At 44.7% G+C, this 19,123-nt stretch overlaps 1 protein-coding gene across 1 annotated transcript in view; it reads right to left on the minus strand.

The window, feature by feature from the left end:
* The window catches only part of TMCC3 (transmembrane and coiled-coil domain family 3), a 143,446-nt gene extending 136,901 nt beyond the window's left edge, over positions 1-6,545 (minus strand). The window contains exon 1 of the mRNA XM_057424764.1: positions 6,415-6,545. Coding sequence (XP_057280747.1) covers positions 6,415-6,426 — 12 coding nt within the window. The 5' untranslated portion in view covers positions 6,427-6,545. The remainder of the gene's footprint in view (positions 1-6,414) is intronic.
* Positions 6,546-19,123: the final 12,578 nt, after the last annotated feature.

Below are 19,123 nucleotides of genomic sequence, written 5' to 3' on the forward strand. Positions count from 1 at the left end.
CAGCATATCTGTCACTTTTTTTGCCATGCTTGGAGATTTTTTCATTTATATTTCTTAAAGCTAAGACTTTATGGTCTTCACACCAGGACAACATTCCAGCAGTGGGGAACATAGAGAGGAAAATATATTAGCTGTTCTTTTTTTTTGTACCTTTTGTGCTAGAACCTGCTTTGTCCCTACCTCAGAACACGAGGACAGGGAAATGTTGGTCCTGGCACAGGTAAGCTGTGGACAAACGTGCAAACAGCCACTCTGACCTACCACTGCCCTGAATATGAGTCACGCACACTAGAAATGACTTTTAAAAAATTCTTCTGTTTTCAGTTCAGTGAAGTCAAGGGATCTCAGTCTTCCTCCACTTCTTTTCCCACTGCTTCAGTCTTCAGTTATGCACTCATTCTCGGAGATGACATAGACTAATAAAACATTTCTCATCTCACCTGCTTAATCAACATCCTGACTCTAATAGGTTCAAGATCTCACAAGCAACCTCAGGAGAAAACAAAGCTCAGTTCTGCAGTGCTGGACCCTAAGGAGCATACTGGCTCGAACTAAACCCAGGCCTGTATCTTGGCTGAAACACCAGCCGACAGGAAATGCCTTGGGAAGACTCTCAAGACCAAACTAATCATGTAATGCTCCTCCCCAGAATACTTTTCAGCCTTTGGGGATCTGCAGGTCAAGGGCTTTCTGAGACAGTGGTGTTAATTTTGTACTCAACGGCTTTTGAAGTATTCTTCCTGAATTTGCTTGTTTTTTGAATCCATGGAAACTCATGCTCCACACAACGCCTAACGGCAAGGGGTTGCACAGCTAAATGAGGAGCACATCTTTCTGCTCCGAACCTAGGGCCTGACAGCTTCACTTGATGGCTACAGTTCTGCTGACTGAGGCAGTGAACAATCAGTCACTCCCTAATTCTTCCTCCCTGTGTCATTTATGCCTTGCTCTCCTCTGCTTACCAACAGAGGTGGCAGGTAAAAATACAACCAGTAAGAAAGACAATTGAAAACATGTCAGCCATTTAAATCCCATTTTCAAAAGTGAGCCCAGGGACTTCGATACATAAACCACACTGACTTTCCATCAGATTTTGGCTCCTGACCAGCCCAACTTCAAAGAATTTTACTATAGAATCTTAAGAAAATAAATTTTAGGATAGAGATTTTAAATAGATGGTAGATATATTTGAGACAGCCTAGCGACATTTATTTATACCAAGACACTTCCAACTTAAAACCTCCAAACCTGCAGAAATACCAGCCTACCTTTTCAAGAACCTTATTTGCATTGCAGAGCAGAATAAATTGCCCTTCCATTGTCTATTGCCTGACACAGCATATACCACTGCCAAGCCTGAAGCCTTAGCCTCATTGCCTTGGTCCTCTTCATTCCCTTGCTACTGCTTCAAGTCTTTTGAAGCAATGGGAAATTTCAGCCCTGTTTTGCTCCATATTTGCATCACAGATACCACTGGCAGAGATGGATCCTACTGCTGATCAGTTGAGTCACAGTAAAAAAACAAACAGCAGAAGCAGTGATGGGAAAGATTAACTCTTCAGCAAATAGGAGTGCTTGAGGTAAAGGCTGGCCATCCTCTTATCTTTAGTCCTTCAAAACCAATACCGACATCCCACCAAAATCCTTGCTTGCACATCACATAATCCTGTAGGCACTTAAACACCTCCAAGAACCTAAATTCACTAAAAATCCACTAAAGCACACTTAAACCTGCCCCAGTCACAGCCTGCCCAAGCTGCAGCAGAAACCTCCAAATGCCTGACTGTCCTGTTTCTCCCAAAGGCCAATGACCCTTATTCATAACCACTGCTATGCTTGGAGCCAGAATTTATTCAGTGCTCCCTCATGCCAGGGTGGCCTGTGTCTTACCCAGTTAAAGTGCCTGCACATCAGCTCAGCTAAATCTAATGCTTAAGTTATCTGTTGTCATGGATTTAAATGCTAACAGATTTCATATTCCCTGAGGGTAGCCGAAATAGTAGAGCCTCTAAAATAGCTGAATAAGGCAAATCTCATTATTACCTCAACCTCAAAGAAATGAAGTCTGACTGACAGTGCTATATCCTATTTGAAGACAATATCTGAGCAACTACCAATACCAAAAGGGCATGGTTTTTCCTCAGCAGAGCTATGGTGTTACCCCACTCCCATTAGTCCAAAATGCCCCAATATGTGCAGTTTTGCCCAACAAGTTGTAAAAACCAGACAATGACCACTTGGTTAAAAATAAAACTTTCATTCTGCTCAAACATCTGGTGAATAAAATTTACAGCAACATGCGACACTTCTCTGTACTTGTCAAGGTGTATATGTCCCTCTTAACTACCTTATGAATTAAACAGCATTACTAAGCAAGGCTGTTCCCTTTTCCTCCTCATTTGTATCTACAAGAGTAGCTACTGATTACTGAGCATCAAGCCAAAACCAGGTACCTAAGAACATTAAACAATACATAATAAAACCAGAAGTAGCACACAATTTCATCTTTATCACACACATTATTTAGCCCAGCATGGATTTTTAATATATTCTGCCCATGCTAATTTCTTTTTGTTGTCCCTAAATACTAATATATTCTTGCTGTGCTTGATTTCCATTAATTTCCAAGTGCGGGTACATCTTGCCTGAAGATAAAACTACAGCAGTATTTGACATGTGAATTTGTTTTCCCTAGTGAAAATGAACAAGATACACAGAGCTGATATCAAAAAAGATAATAAAAGCTGATACAAACGAGAATTTACATCTAGTATGTACTTCAGTGACCTGGTGAAAGGCTATTGAGGCTGAATAAATTAGTTCTTATTACGGTCAGTTAAGACAGGTAGGTCATCTGGCAGGAGAAGCTGAGGGAAACAAGTTCAAAGAGACAAGAACGCTGAGGTTTGGAGAACTGGCTTTCCATCTGTTGCCTGGAAATGTAGTCTCTCCTCTCTGTTACCAGCTTCCTGCAGTGTCTAATAGACAGCTTGTCTGTATTAACTAGAACGTCAATCTATTTTATTTGAATGACCAGGAAGGGCGAGGTACTTAAAAACAGGCAAAAAACCTCAGGGATTTTATTCCTGCTTATATATGCATTAGTATTTTCTTCCTAATAAGAAACTGAGTGAAAAGTGAGTGGCACGTGGAGGAAAAAGAATCAGATCTTTCACCTGGAATGAAATCAAGTGGACCAACCTCAGCTGACATTAGCTTACATCCAGCCGCATCACCTAAATACTATGCAGTGGTGTTCTTAAAATGGGTATTCATACAAGCATGAAATTACTTGGAAATGCCTACATCAACTTTAACTATTTTGAACAGCTTGAATAGGGAGGAAAAGCAGTGGTGGACAGGAAACTTCACACATTCTCAAGTCTTTAAAGAGTGTGTAGAGACAAGAAAGGAAGGGAATGCCCTCTGAAAGGACAAAACTGCAAAGCGTCTCAAATAAAGTGTTTGGATAATGAGGAAACTTCGACCTCACTAGCACTGAGAGGATTTTAGAAAGCACTCCCTTTGTGCAGAACAGGTTGGACAGAGGTAGCGGGAGAGGTCAGAAAGGAGGGGGTGGGGATGGTTGGCAGAGGGGTCTCATCTGCTCCCTAGCAGGAGCACTCAGTAAGAGCTCCTAAGCTAGGCTCCAGGTTCAGCAGACAGCCCCAGAGCAGCAGGCTAACAGTGTCTTCCTGCTGCCCAGCCTTCCCTGTGATGGTCTCTCTTCCATACTGCACAGCTCTGCTGTCCACAGCACCAGACCCTCCTTAACCCAAGCTGCTCTGCATTCCTTCACAGACTACAGCAGGGACCTGAGGAACACATGGAGGGTTGTCTGCTTAAGACGCATCTCGGCATTGGTGAGCAAAAGTGCAGAGGAGGTTGCACAGAGCGTCACTGTGTCATTCTTGAAGCCACAGGACTGCCAGCACCTGCGTATTACTGCTGCCTTCAGGTCACCACTGCCTAAAGGACTTCACACCATTTCAGAGGAAGCAGGCAGGCTCCTCAGAGCAATCAGCTCACCTCAGGAGCCAAGGTCTCAGCTTAGGGAAAGCCCATCTCACACACACAGCAGCAGCTCTACCAAGACACTAACATTTCACTGATTCCACCCACCCTCACAGGTCTATTTCCTCCATGTTGGAGTTGAAATTCAGTACAATCCCAAAAGAAAGGGCAAGGACATATTTCATCTATCTCTGGCAACAAACCTTGAGTTTTTACCATGCTTTTGAGACATCCCAAACAACTCTTTCATTTCTTGCTCCTTTATGACAGAAGAGGCACTGGAAAACTAGATCCAAATGGATAGTGCGGATTTAACAATGTGCTGCTTGACCTATACTAAACCCTGTGCAAGCATTTCAGCTTTATAGCTCATTGGCCCAGTCCTCTCCATCTTAATTTATTTTTGAAGAAATCAATGAAACATCAACTGCATTTAGGGACAGCAAAGTCAGAGAGGTCCCACATATTAGGCTTCCTCTTCTTGGCTACAGAATCACACGACAGGCAAAACAACAGAAGACCAAGGGATTCTCCCAATTTTATCTTCCCTTCCTGACAGATATAAGAGCAAGAAGGGGATGCTAAGTCACAAATGGTTGAAAATTCTCTGGAGCAGCAGAGAATAAAGAGAAGACAAACCAAGTGGCACTGAGGTTTCACACTCCAGCCTAGAGAGCCATGGCATGAAACTAATTTTAACTGTTGGTTGGCCACATGACTGCGGTTCTTCCAAGACATGTTAAGGACCTGATCCATGAACTCAGTGAGGAAGGCTGTCCAATGCGATGCCCAAAGTAAGATCTGGGCACTCATGATCCAAAGTGAGGGCCTCAATTCTAGGGTTTTTTACTTCTTGCTCCTTTAGCCTAAAAGCAGATTCCCTCTCTCATATGTTTCTTCATGCAGCCTTCATTAGCCCCGAGGTGTTCCTGAAGAATTAGGGGTTACAAATCATATAATTTTAAAGCCAACGTTATCTTAGTTTAACTTTTCTTGGCACTATTCTAGTTTTTTGTGCACAGAAGAGGAATTCAGCACAGGTGGTCCATCATGCCCACAGAGGTCAGTCTGCAGTGGATAGCTCATGAAGATACAGCACAGAACAGGTTGCCAGTGTAGACCAACCCTAAAGCCTGCATTCAGCCCTCGGGCAGCCATGAAACTAGGTATGAAAAGGAATCAAAGCTTGAATACCTTGTATCCACAATCCCCAAGGTCATCTTGACCTTTAATAAACCCTTAATTTCAAAACTTGACCATCTCTACACTAGAGATTTCCCGTACTTTTATCATGAATTCTGAGGGCTGCCTTGCTACTGCAGTTGTCTGAGCTACTGCACACTTAGGCTAACAGGTCTAAAGCCGTAACAACAGAGTTTGAGAACACAAAATGAGAGCAAGACAACAGCCGGACAAGAATCCCGAGCAGTTACGTGATTCATTTTGTTGATAGTACTCTTTATACACAGGCACTTCCCTGTTACAGCTACTTTCCAGCAATGATGGAAAGCAGCCCAGGTACACCTAGAAGGAAAGCTCACCTTTTGGAAGGAGTACTGAAAATTGCGGTAGAAGCTGGGAGATCTTTGTGCAAACTCTCTTATGCCAGGGAACAGATTCCTACTACTTTAACGGCATTTGGTTGCAGTGCCAAAGCGGGGTCCGGTGTTGCCTGCTACCCCCTCCCCTTGGCTCAGACCTTCAGGGTGTTTTTCTAAAGCTTATAGCAGCGATCTTCACCAATCACGAGAGCCTTGCGCTCGCCTTCACACAAAATAAACAGCGCCGCTGCCTAGCGTACAGCTCAAGAGCTGTTCCATTCGCCGAGCAAAGTCTGTCCCTGCTGAGACTTCAGGGAAGGGAAGGTCTGCCGCCGCGCGAGAGGCACCCCGGCAGCCGGGAGAGGCTCGCACCGGCCGTCCCGCCGCACGGCGGACGTGCAGACCGCCGGTTCTCTCCCGCAAGCAGCCCCGGCCGGCGGAGCCTTCCCCGCCGCACCCGGGTTGGCAACCAGCGGCGGCGGCCTGCTGGGAGACCCCGTGCCCCGGCCCCGCCGCACCCGGCGGTGCCCCTGTCAGAGGCGCGTCCACGGCAATCCCAGCCGGCACACGGCGGGCTCGGGCAGCTGCCCCCAGCCGGCGGCAAAGTTTGCCGGGTCCCGCCGCGCCGCCCGCCCGCCCCACCATGGACAGCGCCCCGCGGGCTCCCCGCCGCCGGCCCGCCACCCCCGGGCCCACACGCGCCGCTCCAGGCCCGGCCGCGCCCCCTGGCGGAGGCCCCGGCAAACACGCCGCTGCCGACCCCTTCACCCTCTTGCCTCGACCCCTCGGCTCGACCCCCGGCCGCGGCGCTCGGGGCTCCCGGCCCCCGCGTCCTGCGGGTCGGCGGCAGGGTCCTTACCTTGCGCAGCATGCTGGGCAGGCAGCGCCGCGGGCCCCCCGCCACGGCGCCGCGCTCTCCCGCCCCTCACGGTGCGGCCATGCCCAAGAACCCGCGGGCGACGGCGGCCCTCCTCGCGCGCCGCCCGCCGGCCCACACTGAGCGGCGGCGGCGGCGCGACGGCTGCCGCCCGCCACGAGGCAGCGCGGCCGCGAAGGGGGCCGGGCACACCCGCCCCCGCCGCCCGGCCCCTTCCCCAGCGGCGGGCAGCGCCGCGGCCGCAGACCCCTCCCGGGCCGGGGCGGGAAGGCTCGGTCGGAGCGAGCCTGGTGGCGGACTCTGGGCGGCCCCGCGGCGCCTGGGGGAGCCCCGGCAGCACCCCACGGAAAGCAGCGTGCGGGGCTCCGTCCCCGTGTCAGACGCTCGCTTCCCGGCTCGGCAGGGCAGGGCTGAGTGTGCTTCCCCTCCTGGGGGTGAAGGAGCTGACAGCGTGGGTGGCTTCATCCCCCCAGACTGAGCCGGGTGCAAGCGGGAAGCCGCTTGGACCACGGCGGTTTGGTGCTTAAACGTTCTGTACGTGGTCATAGTGCTCCCATAGCGCTTACCATAACGAAGCAGTTCTCACGCAAAGCAAATTACACCTATTCCAGGAGCAATTTACTTTTCCTTCAAGCTGGAGTACACTGTCAGAGCTACAAGCTGTTCTCGAGTTAAAATAGAATCACATCTCAAAAGGTATTCAGTGCTAATTATAACGTACTTTCTGCATTAACGTTAAGTACAAGAACCCAGGGCACCTGCTGGCCGGTGTGCAGAGGGGAAACATTACTTGGTGTGTTACATCAGCACACACGCACACCAGGTGAGCCTGTGTGCCCAGCAGCCAAACCAGGACCACAGAGCAGGAGGTTGTGCCGTGTCTTGGGAAGACAGGACCACGCATTTCAGAATCCAAAGGATGTGGCTGATACCAGGCAACTGCTTATTTCAAGTCTTCCCTGTGTCCTGGTGTGTCCTCAAGTAATTTCATGAAACGTCAGTCCTGTGAGCATGTAGTGACCTGTGATAAATTAATTTCCAGCAAGCTAGTTAATAAGTAAAAGCAGTCAAAGGAGTTAGAGCAAACTGTCATCACATTGCATTTGGAATTAGTTGTACAGGAGCCGTTTAGCTGAAGTGATTGAATATAAGCGGGCTGGTTAACACAGAGTTCATAACTTCACATCATGGAGGGCCAGCTGCCACACCACAGTGCTCAGTCTTCAACCCTCAGCCACCACATTTGCAGTGCTGAGCAGATGGAGTCAGGTGCTACTGCCTTTGAGTTTGTAGTGTAAGGTATTACCCAGCACAGTGTTGCACTAAGGTGCTAAAATGGAGGGGGTCACTTGAGCAGAACCTGCATGATGAATGCTTTTTCATGCTGGCTGTTTGCTGTACTCCTCTTAGCCTGTTAATTTGTGTCTCATGCTGCTAGTTATTAGTACTTCTCCCCTCTCAGGTCTGATTATAGACCTGATTCAGGTCTCCTGAAACTGAAGAACCCTCATTTTGTCAAAATTTCTGTATTACAGGTATGACATGGTGCTTTCATGATCACTGTAGATGACTATTCACAGAAATCGGTAATGTTTCCAAGGATACTACCTCCTACAATCATTGACAACTCTTGTCCACTGACCAGTGTAAAATGCCACGGACATATCCTGCTGAATGTATTTGCTGTCACTCCTGCTTGTTACAGACTCTCAGAGAGCTTTCTTTTCTTCCAGACATTTCTCACTGGAGTGCAGAGTCTTTCTTGCATGAGGGTTGGTTGTATAAGCTTGGTAGAATTACTGGTTTGTCTCTAAGTGAAACAGGATAATCAAGAGGAATAATAACATCAGCAGTAATTCTGGATCATAGATGTATGGGAATCTGCTCTGGGCATTTGGGTTGTTTTCCCTGTAGCTTCACCCACAAAAAGACATGTGCTCTGGAATCACTTCTTTTCTGAGGAAGATCTCAAGAGTATGATTAAAAGAGTTGGAACCCTCAGATTCAGGTGTTGCAATGCTTGAATTGTAGGTATGGCGATCTTTAAGTAACCCAAACCTCAGTGTTTAGTACCTTGGCTTTTTATGCATTAGGAGAGTTCAAGACCTGGAAACAAGTTTCACAGCAGTCGTCCCTTCCTGATGAACCAGTGCTGTGGTTTAAGCCCAAGCCGTAAATCAACCACGCAGCCCTCTCGCTCACTTCCCCCACTTTCTTCCCCTACCCCGCTCCCGGAGGGATGGGGAGGAGAATCGAAAGAATGTAACTCCCACTGATTGAGGTAAGAACAGTCCAGTAGCTAAGGTATAGCACAAATCACTGCTGCTACCACCAATAATAATAATGATAAGGGAAATAACAAGGGAAGAGAATACAATACCACCCATTGATACCCAGCCCAAGAGAACAGTGAACCAGCCCTTATGGGTAACTCTCAGTTACATGCCAGAATGACATGCTGTGGTATGGAATACCTCTTTGGTCAGTTTGGGTCAGGTGTGTTGTCTCTGCTTCCTCCCGGCTTCGCCTCCTCCCTGGCAGAGCATGAGATTCAGAAAGTCCTTGGTCAGTCTAAACATCTGAGCAGTAACTAAAAACATCGGGGTTATCAGCGCTGTTCCCAGGCTGAAAGTCAAAAACACAGCGTTGCATCAGCTATTAAGAAGGATTAAAAATGACTGCTACTGCTGAACCCAGAACAGCCAGAAACTATCAAAAGTCAGCAACTGAACATGGCTTTTCATAGAGCAGCCTCCTTGGAATCTCTAATGACAGGTTATTGGAAATCTGGCTCCCCACCCTAAGGCCAGAGCTTTTGTCTTTTCAGGACACAGAGCTGAGCCATTTACCCTAGAGGTAGACCCTGATGTCAGTATCTTTCAAAAGCTGTATTAGATAACTCATCTCAGAGCATGGGTTTTATTTGTTTTCCCACAATAGCAGGAATACTGCTGCTTCCTTCTTGCACTGGTGACCTCTGCATTTATTTTTTGGCACTATAAAGATTCAAGTCCATCCTTTAATTTTGAAAACATAAGCATTTTAAGGCAGATGAAAAGTTTGGAATCCAGACCTATCAAGAAATGTGGTGGGCAGGGATTTTTGATACAACTCCAGGGCCATTTGGTTAGCCAGCATCAAATGCTGCTGACTTGTCTTGTCTGAGGTCATATCATTTCAGGGTACTAGGATTGCTTGTGTTTCCACTCTTTCAACTCATCACTGTCTTTTTTTTTTTGGTGATCTTGATCAGTTGTTATGACTCTGCATGGTTTTTGGCACCCACCCTTTCACCATGTTCCTTTTCTGTCTGCTCACTCTTAACATCACCCTGTGTGCCCCTTTTCTCCTCCACTCATGGCCAACTTATCATGCTTGTGAAATACCAGGCATCTTCAGAGGAAGTGTAGGCATGAAGCAATGCGTGATTTGGTGGGATTGATCCATGATCTCCAGGAACATATCCTTTTCCAGTTTCCCTGTACACAAGCTTACTTTCTTTTCCAAAGACCCTCTAATAAAAATTACGACTGACAAGTCTTGTACAATTATTTCCAAGCTTGTTTTGACAAAGCCACGTCAGTTTGCTGGCCTCCAAAGACCTTTACTCACATACAGTACTGCCACTTAATCAGAATGTGATAGGTGGGAGCTCCAGCCCATGCTGGTCAGCTCAGATGAGTCGTAGATAACCAGAGAGCAATCAGCATTCAGTGTGACTATGCCTGCTTTGCATTTCCTCTGGCTTTCACTCATATTTTTTTTGGTGTGAGGTGTCTTCCTTCCACAAAACTTCAGAAATCCCTCTGGCTGTATTTCCATCCCCCAGAAAAGCTTTAGGTAACAATTTATCACCTACTTATTTGGGGGCCATTCGACAGTTTTGTTACCAGCTGAATGGTACTATGCTACAACAATGTTCTCTCAACTTGTTCCCACCAAGGTATTTGCCAATAACACCAACTCTTTTGTTATTCTTAATGTCATTACTTTACTCACCAGTGCCCAACAGGCAAACACAGAAAAAAAGGTGACTCAGTTTCACATTACAGTATCACTGTATATTCATATTACACATAATTCCTAAAATACTCACTAATATTGACTCTATGTGGGCATTTTATTTGCAGTTCTGTCCTCCTGGGTGATCTGCCTTCATTTTTTCCTGGACCAAACCACTGCTTCTGATATATGTGTACACTGACATTGAGCTGTGTACCTTCCAAAGTGAAATTTTGGATAAGTATGTAGAATCTTCTAGTCCTGCCCGAACAAGATTTGTGTTGAGAGGTTATGTGTGCTGAAATGCAGATAGATGGCAGCTAAAGAAGAAAGGCCAGTTTATATCATCATTAAAGATGATATACTATATATTTCTACTGCCCTGTACTTCTTTCTCACTGTTTCATAAATGAATCAAAGGGTCTGAAGTGAAATACACTCCTTATCTTGTCCCTCTGTCACTGAAGTCTAATTCCATCCTCTTTAGCCACAAAATTTACCCCAGCTGCCTCATGATCAACCTTTACAGGGTGAAGTGTAAAAACCAGAAGTGCAAAAACCAGAAACTAAATTGTGTTTGTCCTCCATTCTTTCTCCAGCGATGTCTTCCTTCAGCAGCTCCTTGCATTGAGAAACACTTTTTCCTTGGTCTTATGTGCCACTTCTGCAAGGATTCAATGGCCCCTCCATTACTGCTGCCTCCACATCTCTGAGATACAACTTCCTGCATGGGTTTTAGGTTTTCTCAGCATATTAGCCGAGAAAGTTCCCTGCAAACACCAAGCTTGGTGGTATCTCAGCTAAAGGTAAAAGAACTCTTACAAAAGCAACATTTGAGCTTTGGACTGATTTTTACTAAGGGTTGTGGTGTCTGTTCAGACAACTGATAGTAATGCGGTCAGGTTGCTTCACTGCATGCATTTCACAAGAGCAGCTCAAGCGATGCTCTATAGCATACCAACCATTAGCAGGCTAATGTTTCGCATATGGTGACGCAAAGATTTTGCTCTTTGTTTCTCTGGTGTTTACTAAATAATTGTCAGATGCAAAAATGAAACTACATTGTAGAGCACAACCCACTGTTTAAATGCAGCGTGTTTGAAATGCCTCTAGCCAGCCTCATTTCTGCAGGCTCACATGCAGAATGTTGCTATGGGAACAAAACCTTCTCTCCACCCAATCAGCCCAAGCAAGAGGTGGGGTTTTATGAAAATAAAGAGATCGTCTATATCTGCACCTCACCTAATCAGTCAACACAAGACAGGGAACAGTCACTGTCACAGCCAAACAGTGGAAATATGTGACTTGTTCACTGCCAAAAAGAAAAAATCCTGTAAGCTTCTTAGGGATGAGTGATTGCCATCTCTTAGGGGTGAGAGGTGTGATTGCCATCTTGATGAAGAACAAGAACAGAAAGTGAGACAAGCTGACAAATCAATCTCATTTGGCAGTGGAATCAAGGAAAGAAATGGGTATGCAATTGCTCAAATAAAACTAAAAGTCTTGCTGTGGGAGAGAAAGCTCAAAGAATTTGGAAGAGGAGTAGTTGTAACAGCAGATAAGACTTGACAAGATTGTGTGATTGCCTCCTTTACACTGCATGCATGCTGAGACTGGGTTTGTGTGGTGACTTTCTTTTCTATGAGTGGTTACCATGTATTCCAAGGCAACAGCTCTGCTGCCCATCCCTCCGCAGGGGTGTCCGGGCTGCTTTCATGCAAGCTACAGCCTGGTAGCCTGCAAAAGCCAAGGTCAGGAGTGGCTTCCTTCAGTGACCAGTCTGTACTGCTCTGGAGGAGCTTGGACCAGCCCGTTACTGAGCACCAGCTCCTCCAGGAAAAGGAGCTGCGGACAAAGCTGCACTGTGAGACAGGGCTCATTCCCTGCTCTGCCAAGTCCTTCACAGCAGACTCTGGCATTAGTCTCTGTCATAATGTTTTAATTCAGTCAGTGTGAGTCAGAGACCTCTGTCCACAACAAATTAGAAGTAACATAGCCCAGCCTGATCCTGTCTTGTCCGGAGTGGTGCATATTAATCCTTTGGCTCTGCTGAGGTTTAGCGACCCTTTGAACTACAGAAAGGATATATTTAAGTCCTGCCTCTTGTCATTCTGTAAGCAGAAAAGATATTTCCCCAAATTAAAAAAAAAATAAAAAATAAAAATCAGTAATTTTGGGGGAGTTTCCAGATTAATTCAAATTCTGTTTATTGAGAGAGATTTTTCTACACTGTCATATGAGAGGAAAGTACTAAGTTAAACTTAAGTAATAATAGTATCCTTTTAAAAATGTTTTGGAATTTGATTAACACATTCATGAATGGGAATACAGTAAGTCTTTATTAATGAGTGATTGAAGTGTCAATCTTCACTTCTTCTTAGTCATTATAATGAATGAAAGCATACCCTTATCAATCTCAGATTCTGTACACATGTCACATGCTGTCTCTCTCCTCCAAGAGGTGTCAGTTTAAAGCTATGAGACAGTCCATAGAAGAAAGGGAGTAGCTGTCTGCTCATAAGGCCCAGAATAAAAATAAAATAATGCTATATACACAAATGAAAAGTAGAATATGAGCATCATCCTAGTTATTCATACCAAATACAGACTAATGAGCTGTGCTTTGTGATTCTTACAGGTGTACAGGAAATTATAGTGCCATCAATTACTGAATTTCAGATCAGCCTACAGGCAGGTCTAAAAAAAAGCATTATTTAACTAAACTTTTTGAAATCTGCCAAACCTGATTCAATAGTATGTCTTAAAGCAGGAGAATTGCAGTGGTCTATGTTATGGTGAGACCTCAGTGTCTCATGTGAGTCAGGGTGTTGTCAAATGCGTTGCTAACTCTAGAACCTGGGCAGGTTCTAGGCTCAGACCATTCTGCAGAGATATTAAGATCTTCTGTCACAGTGGGAAGTGCAAATCCTAGGATGTGCAAGACAGGAGAGATGCACAAAGGAGCTTTGTTCGTACATACAACATAAATAGCCAGAGAAGTGGAATTTCCCAAGCCCAAGCCCAAGCCCAAAATAATGGGATATCACCGAGTGGACATTAAGAGGCCTGACTTGAGGAAGGCTTTGAACAATAGAGTGCTCAGCATGCAGTGGACCAAACAAGGCTGCTGCCTCACTTGTATTCTACATTGATATGAGGTGATGCCCAGTACTGCAGTGTGTGAACCATAACACCTTAAAAATGAGAAGAAAGATGATTCAAAATAAGCATAGAAGAAGGTCCTAAGGCCTTTTCTACATATTACAGTTTTATTAGCCCAGTTACTCAATTAGGAGTATGAGCACTTGGCTATTGCAGCTATCCTAATTTTAAAAATGTGGGTACAATAGGGAAGCTATTTGGAATATGGCAATTATGCCCGGTTCGTGAATATTGGTTTGAAGGAAAAGTATTTCCAATGTAAGTACTCCCATTAACAGCAAACATGTTGTTACCATTGTGCTTATCCTTGGAGTGTTTTGTCAGTTCAATTCTTAAGCTGAACTTGCTTAACTGCTGCAACACCTGCAGCAGAGCTGAAGGAAAAAGCCTGTGGGGTGCAGGAGAGCTGGGAAGGAAATGGAAGCACATCTTTAGAGCAGTTTTGCTATCAAGATGCTCACATGGTGGGGACACAGTCTCAATTCCTGCTGATGCATACTGTAGTCTCACTTCCAGAGGTGCCTTGATGACAATGGCAAATGGTGCACCTGTAACTGGAACTTACAAAAGGGTTTTGTTTATAATTTGCAGTATTGCATCTTACTGTAGTATTTCCAGCTCTCTTGCCATTCACACTTCCTAAACTGCACTAAGCAATCTGAGTGAATCCTCTGTCCAGAACTGTCCTTGTCACTACTTCCTGGAAGCTGTCATTTAGAAAAAAAAAGAGGTACAATTACAAAACACATTTATTTACTGTGTCCTTCCTAGAAATCTGGAAGGTGCATGATGTTGCTCAAGTAACTGTTCCCATTCTGCCTGTATGAATGCTTCCATGTGTATTTATACAAGGAAATTGATTATAAGTGTAAAAATTTAGTGTTATTCCACATTCACAAAGCAAACAAATTGGCTTGTACTTGCTAAACAGTATGCTACCACAATTGTGGTATAACTTCTACCTTGCTGTGACTTTAGCTGTCATGTTTGGGATCATTAAAAAGCACTTCATGTTCTTGCTTTTGAGACAGCTACTTAGTTGGGTTTGTGGCTCCTACTGATTTGCCTAATAAATTTGCATACAGGAAGCCAAATCCTTCTATTATTTATGTACACATTTCCCATTGAAGGAAATCCAAAGATTTATAATACCAAGACATTATGCTTGCAGCATTGGTAGAGGCAGATACAAAGCTCCTCATGTTGGGAATGAATTTAGGATACTGTTAGATCCTAGAACACACCAAGTCAGAATAAAATTGCCATATTTTAAACAGAAATTTAATAGATTGTTTCTCTCCTCTGCCTGCAGAAGAGTGAAATACTGGAAATACTGCAATGTATGGTTCCCAGCTTCTGTACTGAAGGACATGGCAACTTCTAACAGCTCAGTAACAGACGTGTCATGAGATCCTTAGTCATCTGTGCTGGTTTTGGCTGGGGTAGAGTTAATCTTCTTCATAGCAGCTAGCATGGGGCTTTGTTTTGGACTTGTGGAAACAGTTATTGGTAATACAGGGATGGTTTTGTTATTGCTCAGAAGTGCTCACACAGAGTCAAGGCCTTTTCTGCCACTCACACCACCCCACCAGCAAGTAGGCTGGAGATGCACAAGGAGTTGGGAAGGGACACAGCCAGGACAGCTGACCCCAGCTGACCAAAGGAATATTCTTCCATACCACATGGCATTATGCTCAGCAGATAAAGCAGGGAAAAGAGGAAGGAAGGGGGAATGTTCAGAGTGATGGCATTTGTCTTCCCAAGTAGCCATTAGGAATGATGGAGCCCTGCTTTCCTGGAGATGGCTGAACACCTGCCTGCCAGTGGGAACTGGTGAATGAATTCCTTGTTTTGCTTTGCTTGTGTGTGCAGCTTTTGCTTTACCTATTAAACTGTCTTTATCTCAACCCACGAGTTTTTGCACTTTTACTCTTCTGATTCTCTCCCCCATCCCAACATGGGAGGAGTGAGCGAGCGTCTGCATGGTGCTTAGTTGCCAGCTGGGGTTAAACCACAACATCATCATAAAGCAGATAATCTATCCAAACCCATATGTTTGTGTTCACTCACCTCTGAACTCAGCAAATGGCCATCAGCAAGCAGTAGGGAAAGCAGAGAAGTCTCAGGAGCCCTAGCAAGGCTGACCTAACTAATGAAGTGTGCATAAACAGCAAACATCCATCATCATAAATTACCCTCAAACACCCCTTTCACATGCCAGTCCTATCACTGCAACTAATGCTTCTCAGACAACCTATGACATCCATGACCTGAATTCTGTAAATGACTAGGTTGAGTAGGAAATGTGCTCTGTAAACATGCTGTTCATTATAGCTGTTCTACCTACTGCCAGACGGATTGATTTGAAATGGTTTATTGCTTGCTCACCCTTTCCTATATTTGAATTAAGATGAGTTAGCAAACTGCCTAGTAGTCAGGAATGAAGTGCTTCAGGCCAGCAAAGATTTTGAAGCTGATTTTGTTTCTGCCTCCACAGGCTGTTGCAGGGGAGTAGAAAATCTTACATGGGAATGCTTTCATTTGAGCTAATGCAAGATGAAAGACATTGACTTTGTTGAATAAACATCGTATTTAAAATAGAACTTGTACTTCAATTGTATGTGCAGAAGAAATGAGTATGAAAAGAATGCAGCTTAATAACTGGCTATGGTGGTGTTATTTTGATATATTTTGAACAACAGAGATACAGATCTAGATAGATCGATCTTAGTAAAGAAACTCAACTAGAATGCAAGAGTTGTTGTTAAACTAAGTAGCAAACATACATTCATTCAGTATCATCGTTATTTCAATGTCATCCTGTAGTCATGAGATCAAAATGATTACACTGATGGCATTAGTACCAGGATCCAGCAGTTATTAGTAAAGCAGATATAGAACAAGCAAAGAACAGAAGCCCGTATTTTGAAGCACATGAATAAGCTCAAGGAGTAAAAACCTATTGGAAGAAACAATAGTCAGGTAGAATAGATCAGTATTAATGGAAATACATTATCCTGGGGCTAAAGAAATAAGCTCAGCCAGGATTTATGTTCCCCTCCAACGTTTTCATGGCATGATGGCAAGGAGCTACCCCTACTACTTAGGAAATTACCTAAATGTAACTTTGCTGAACTCAGCACACAGAGCTGCATTTGTAGCAATTTCAGTAACTGCCATTCTGGTTCAAGCCTGTATATATTCTAAAAGATACAAAATGGGTTTGCATTTGGCTTAACCTGCTCTATAGATACAGCAATCCTGCCCCATGGATGCTGTGAAAATAAGCCCAGCCTTTCCCAGAACTGGGTAACTCAGGTGTAGCGCTGATGTAACCAGGAAATATTTTGCTTCTCCTCACTGCACTGTCCCTTGAGAGTGTTTGCCCTCTGGAAGGCTGCCTGGGCTGTAGAGCTTTTATCAAACTGGGTTTTGGCTTCAGTTTTGCATTATAGCTAAGCTTACAGAATTCTTAATTTTATATAAATGGTCAGATATTAATCCTGACTCAGGAAAGCATTTAATAATACCCTTGAGTCCCTTAAGCACTTGGTCAAATAGCTTAAAGTTTACTATGTGTTGAAATGATTTCTTACACTTACACCATATATTGCTAGGCTGTCCTGAAATGACTTTCCTTCTCAGCATTGCTTTCCACTGCCTCTGTAGAAGAAATGCTATTAAGAAATATTCCTCCACTGTATTCCTCCCCAGTTCGTTATCAATATCTTCTTCACATGAAGGGCATTCTGAGGGGCAGATTCTCTCTCGTTACAAATTGCCATACAGGGCATAGCTCTCAATAGCCCCAGCAGGTGGGTACATCATAGAATCATAGAATGGTTTGGGTTGGAGGGGACCTTAAAGATCATGGACTTCCAACCCCCCTGCCATGGGCAGGGACATCTTCCACTGGACCAAGTTCCTCAAGGCCCCATCCGCCTGGCCTTGCCAGGGATGGGGCAGCCACAGCTTCTCTGGGCAACCTGTTCCCGTGTCTCACCACCCTCATAGTGAAGAATATCTAATGTAAATCTTTCAGTTTAAAACCATTCCCCCTTGTTCTGTTGCTACAGGCCCTTGTAAAAAGTTTCTCTCCAGATTTTTTGTAAGGCCCCCTTTGGGTATTTGAAAGCTATTCTAAGGTCTCCCTACAGCCTTCTTTTCTCTAGGCTGAACAAGCCCAACTCTCAGCCTTTGTAGGAGAGGTGCTCCAGCTCTCTGATCATCTTTGTGACCCTCTTTTGGACTCACTCCAACAGGTCCACATCCTTCTTGTGTTGGAGGCCCAGAGCTGGACACAGTACTGCAGGTGGGGTCTCATGGGAGCACAGCAGAGGGGCAGGATCACCTCCCTCGACCTGCTGGTCACACTCCTTTTGATTCAGCCCCGCATATGGTTGGCTTTCTGGGCTGTGAGTGCACACTGCTGGGTCATGTTGAGCGTCTCATCAACCAACACCCCCAAGTCATTCTCCTCAGCAAAACGACAAATATGGCTTAACTTGAGGCATGTAAAGTACCATGGTGCACTTCAAAATCTTAACAATGGCCTACTTTTGATAGCAGCGAGGACTTGGGAACATGGCAATTCAGAACAAATGGCAAAGAAGTATTGCTCTGCTTTTCTCAGCTTGTGTACCTTTTGGTGGGTGAGATGCTTAGTGCCCAGCTCAGCTGCTCTAAGTTGCTTAGCTCTACCTTGCCTATAGGGAGACTCCTTACAGGACAAATGAGGGAAATGTACTGAAAATAGGTATTGTGAATATCCCCTCCGCTCAACACCCCACCCCAAGCGAGCGGAGCCAGTTCCCTTCCTACAGAACAAAGACTGTTTTAAACAATAGGAGTTATAGTAATATAAAGCAAAAAATTGGCAAAAAAAAATGGCAGCATTTTCCAGAGCCATTTGGACATAAAATCAGGCCCTTAATTACCAAGTACAAATAAAGCTGTCAGGCATCTCACGACAGCTTTTTTAAGTGATCTTTAGCACAGAGCATGACAAAAAATGTAACTCTAGTATGCGGTGTCAGATCAGACAGCTTGCCTGCCATTGGTTAGAATGAAAGAATATATTTAATCTCAGGATGACATCTGGTATTTCAGTACAAAATCGGAATCTCTCAGACTTAAAAAGGCTTCCATCAAGATAATCTCCATTTAAAGCTCAGCAATGTAAACTGTGACCAGATTGAAGACTGCAAGCACCATCACACTCCGAAGTGAGACACTGACAAAACTACTTTTATTTAGGTGGAATTTTCCTATCTTTTACCTCAACGCAGTACGTTGTGAGTGGTATATGGGCTGTGCAGAGGAAAATGGAAAGGCACAGATGACTGCATTGAATTGGCCAAATAATGTAATGTTTACTACTTCATAAAACCCATCGTGTGAAAACCAATTCCCATCACAGAGGTTGTTGTTATGTATTTTGGCTGTTGAACGGTAAATCAAATGCTAGAACCGTAAGTTCAATATATAACGTGTCCTGCCACAGGATTTTTTAATTTTTGGCGTTAGC

Source organism: Pezoporus wallicus, unplaced genomic scaffold (assembly GCF_028554395.1).
Source record: "Pezoporus wallicus isolate ANWC-B61680 ecotype Strahan unplaced genomic scaffold, APGP_CSIRO_Pwel_v1 scaffold_3294, whole genome shotgun sequence".
Classification (NCBI taxonomy): domain Eukaryota; kingdom Metazoa; phylum Chordata; class Aves; order Psittaciformes; family Psittacidae; genus Pezoporus; species Pezoporus wallicus.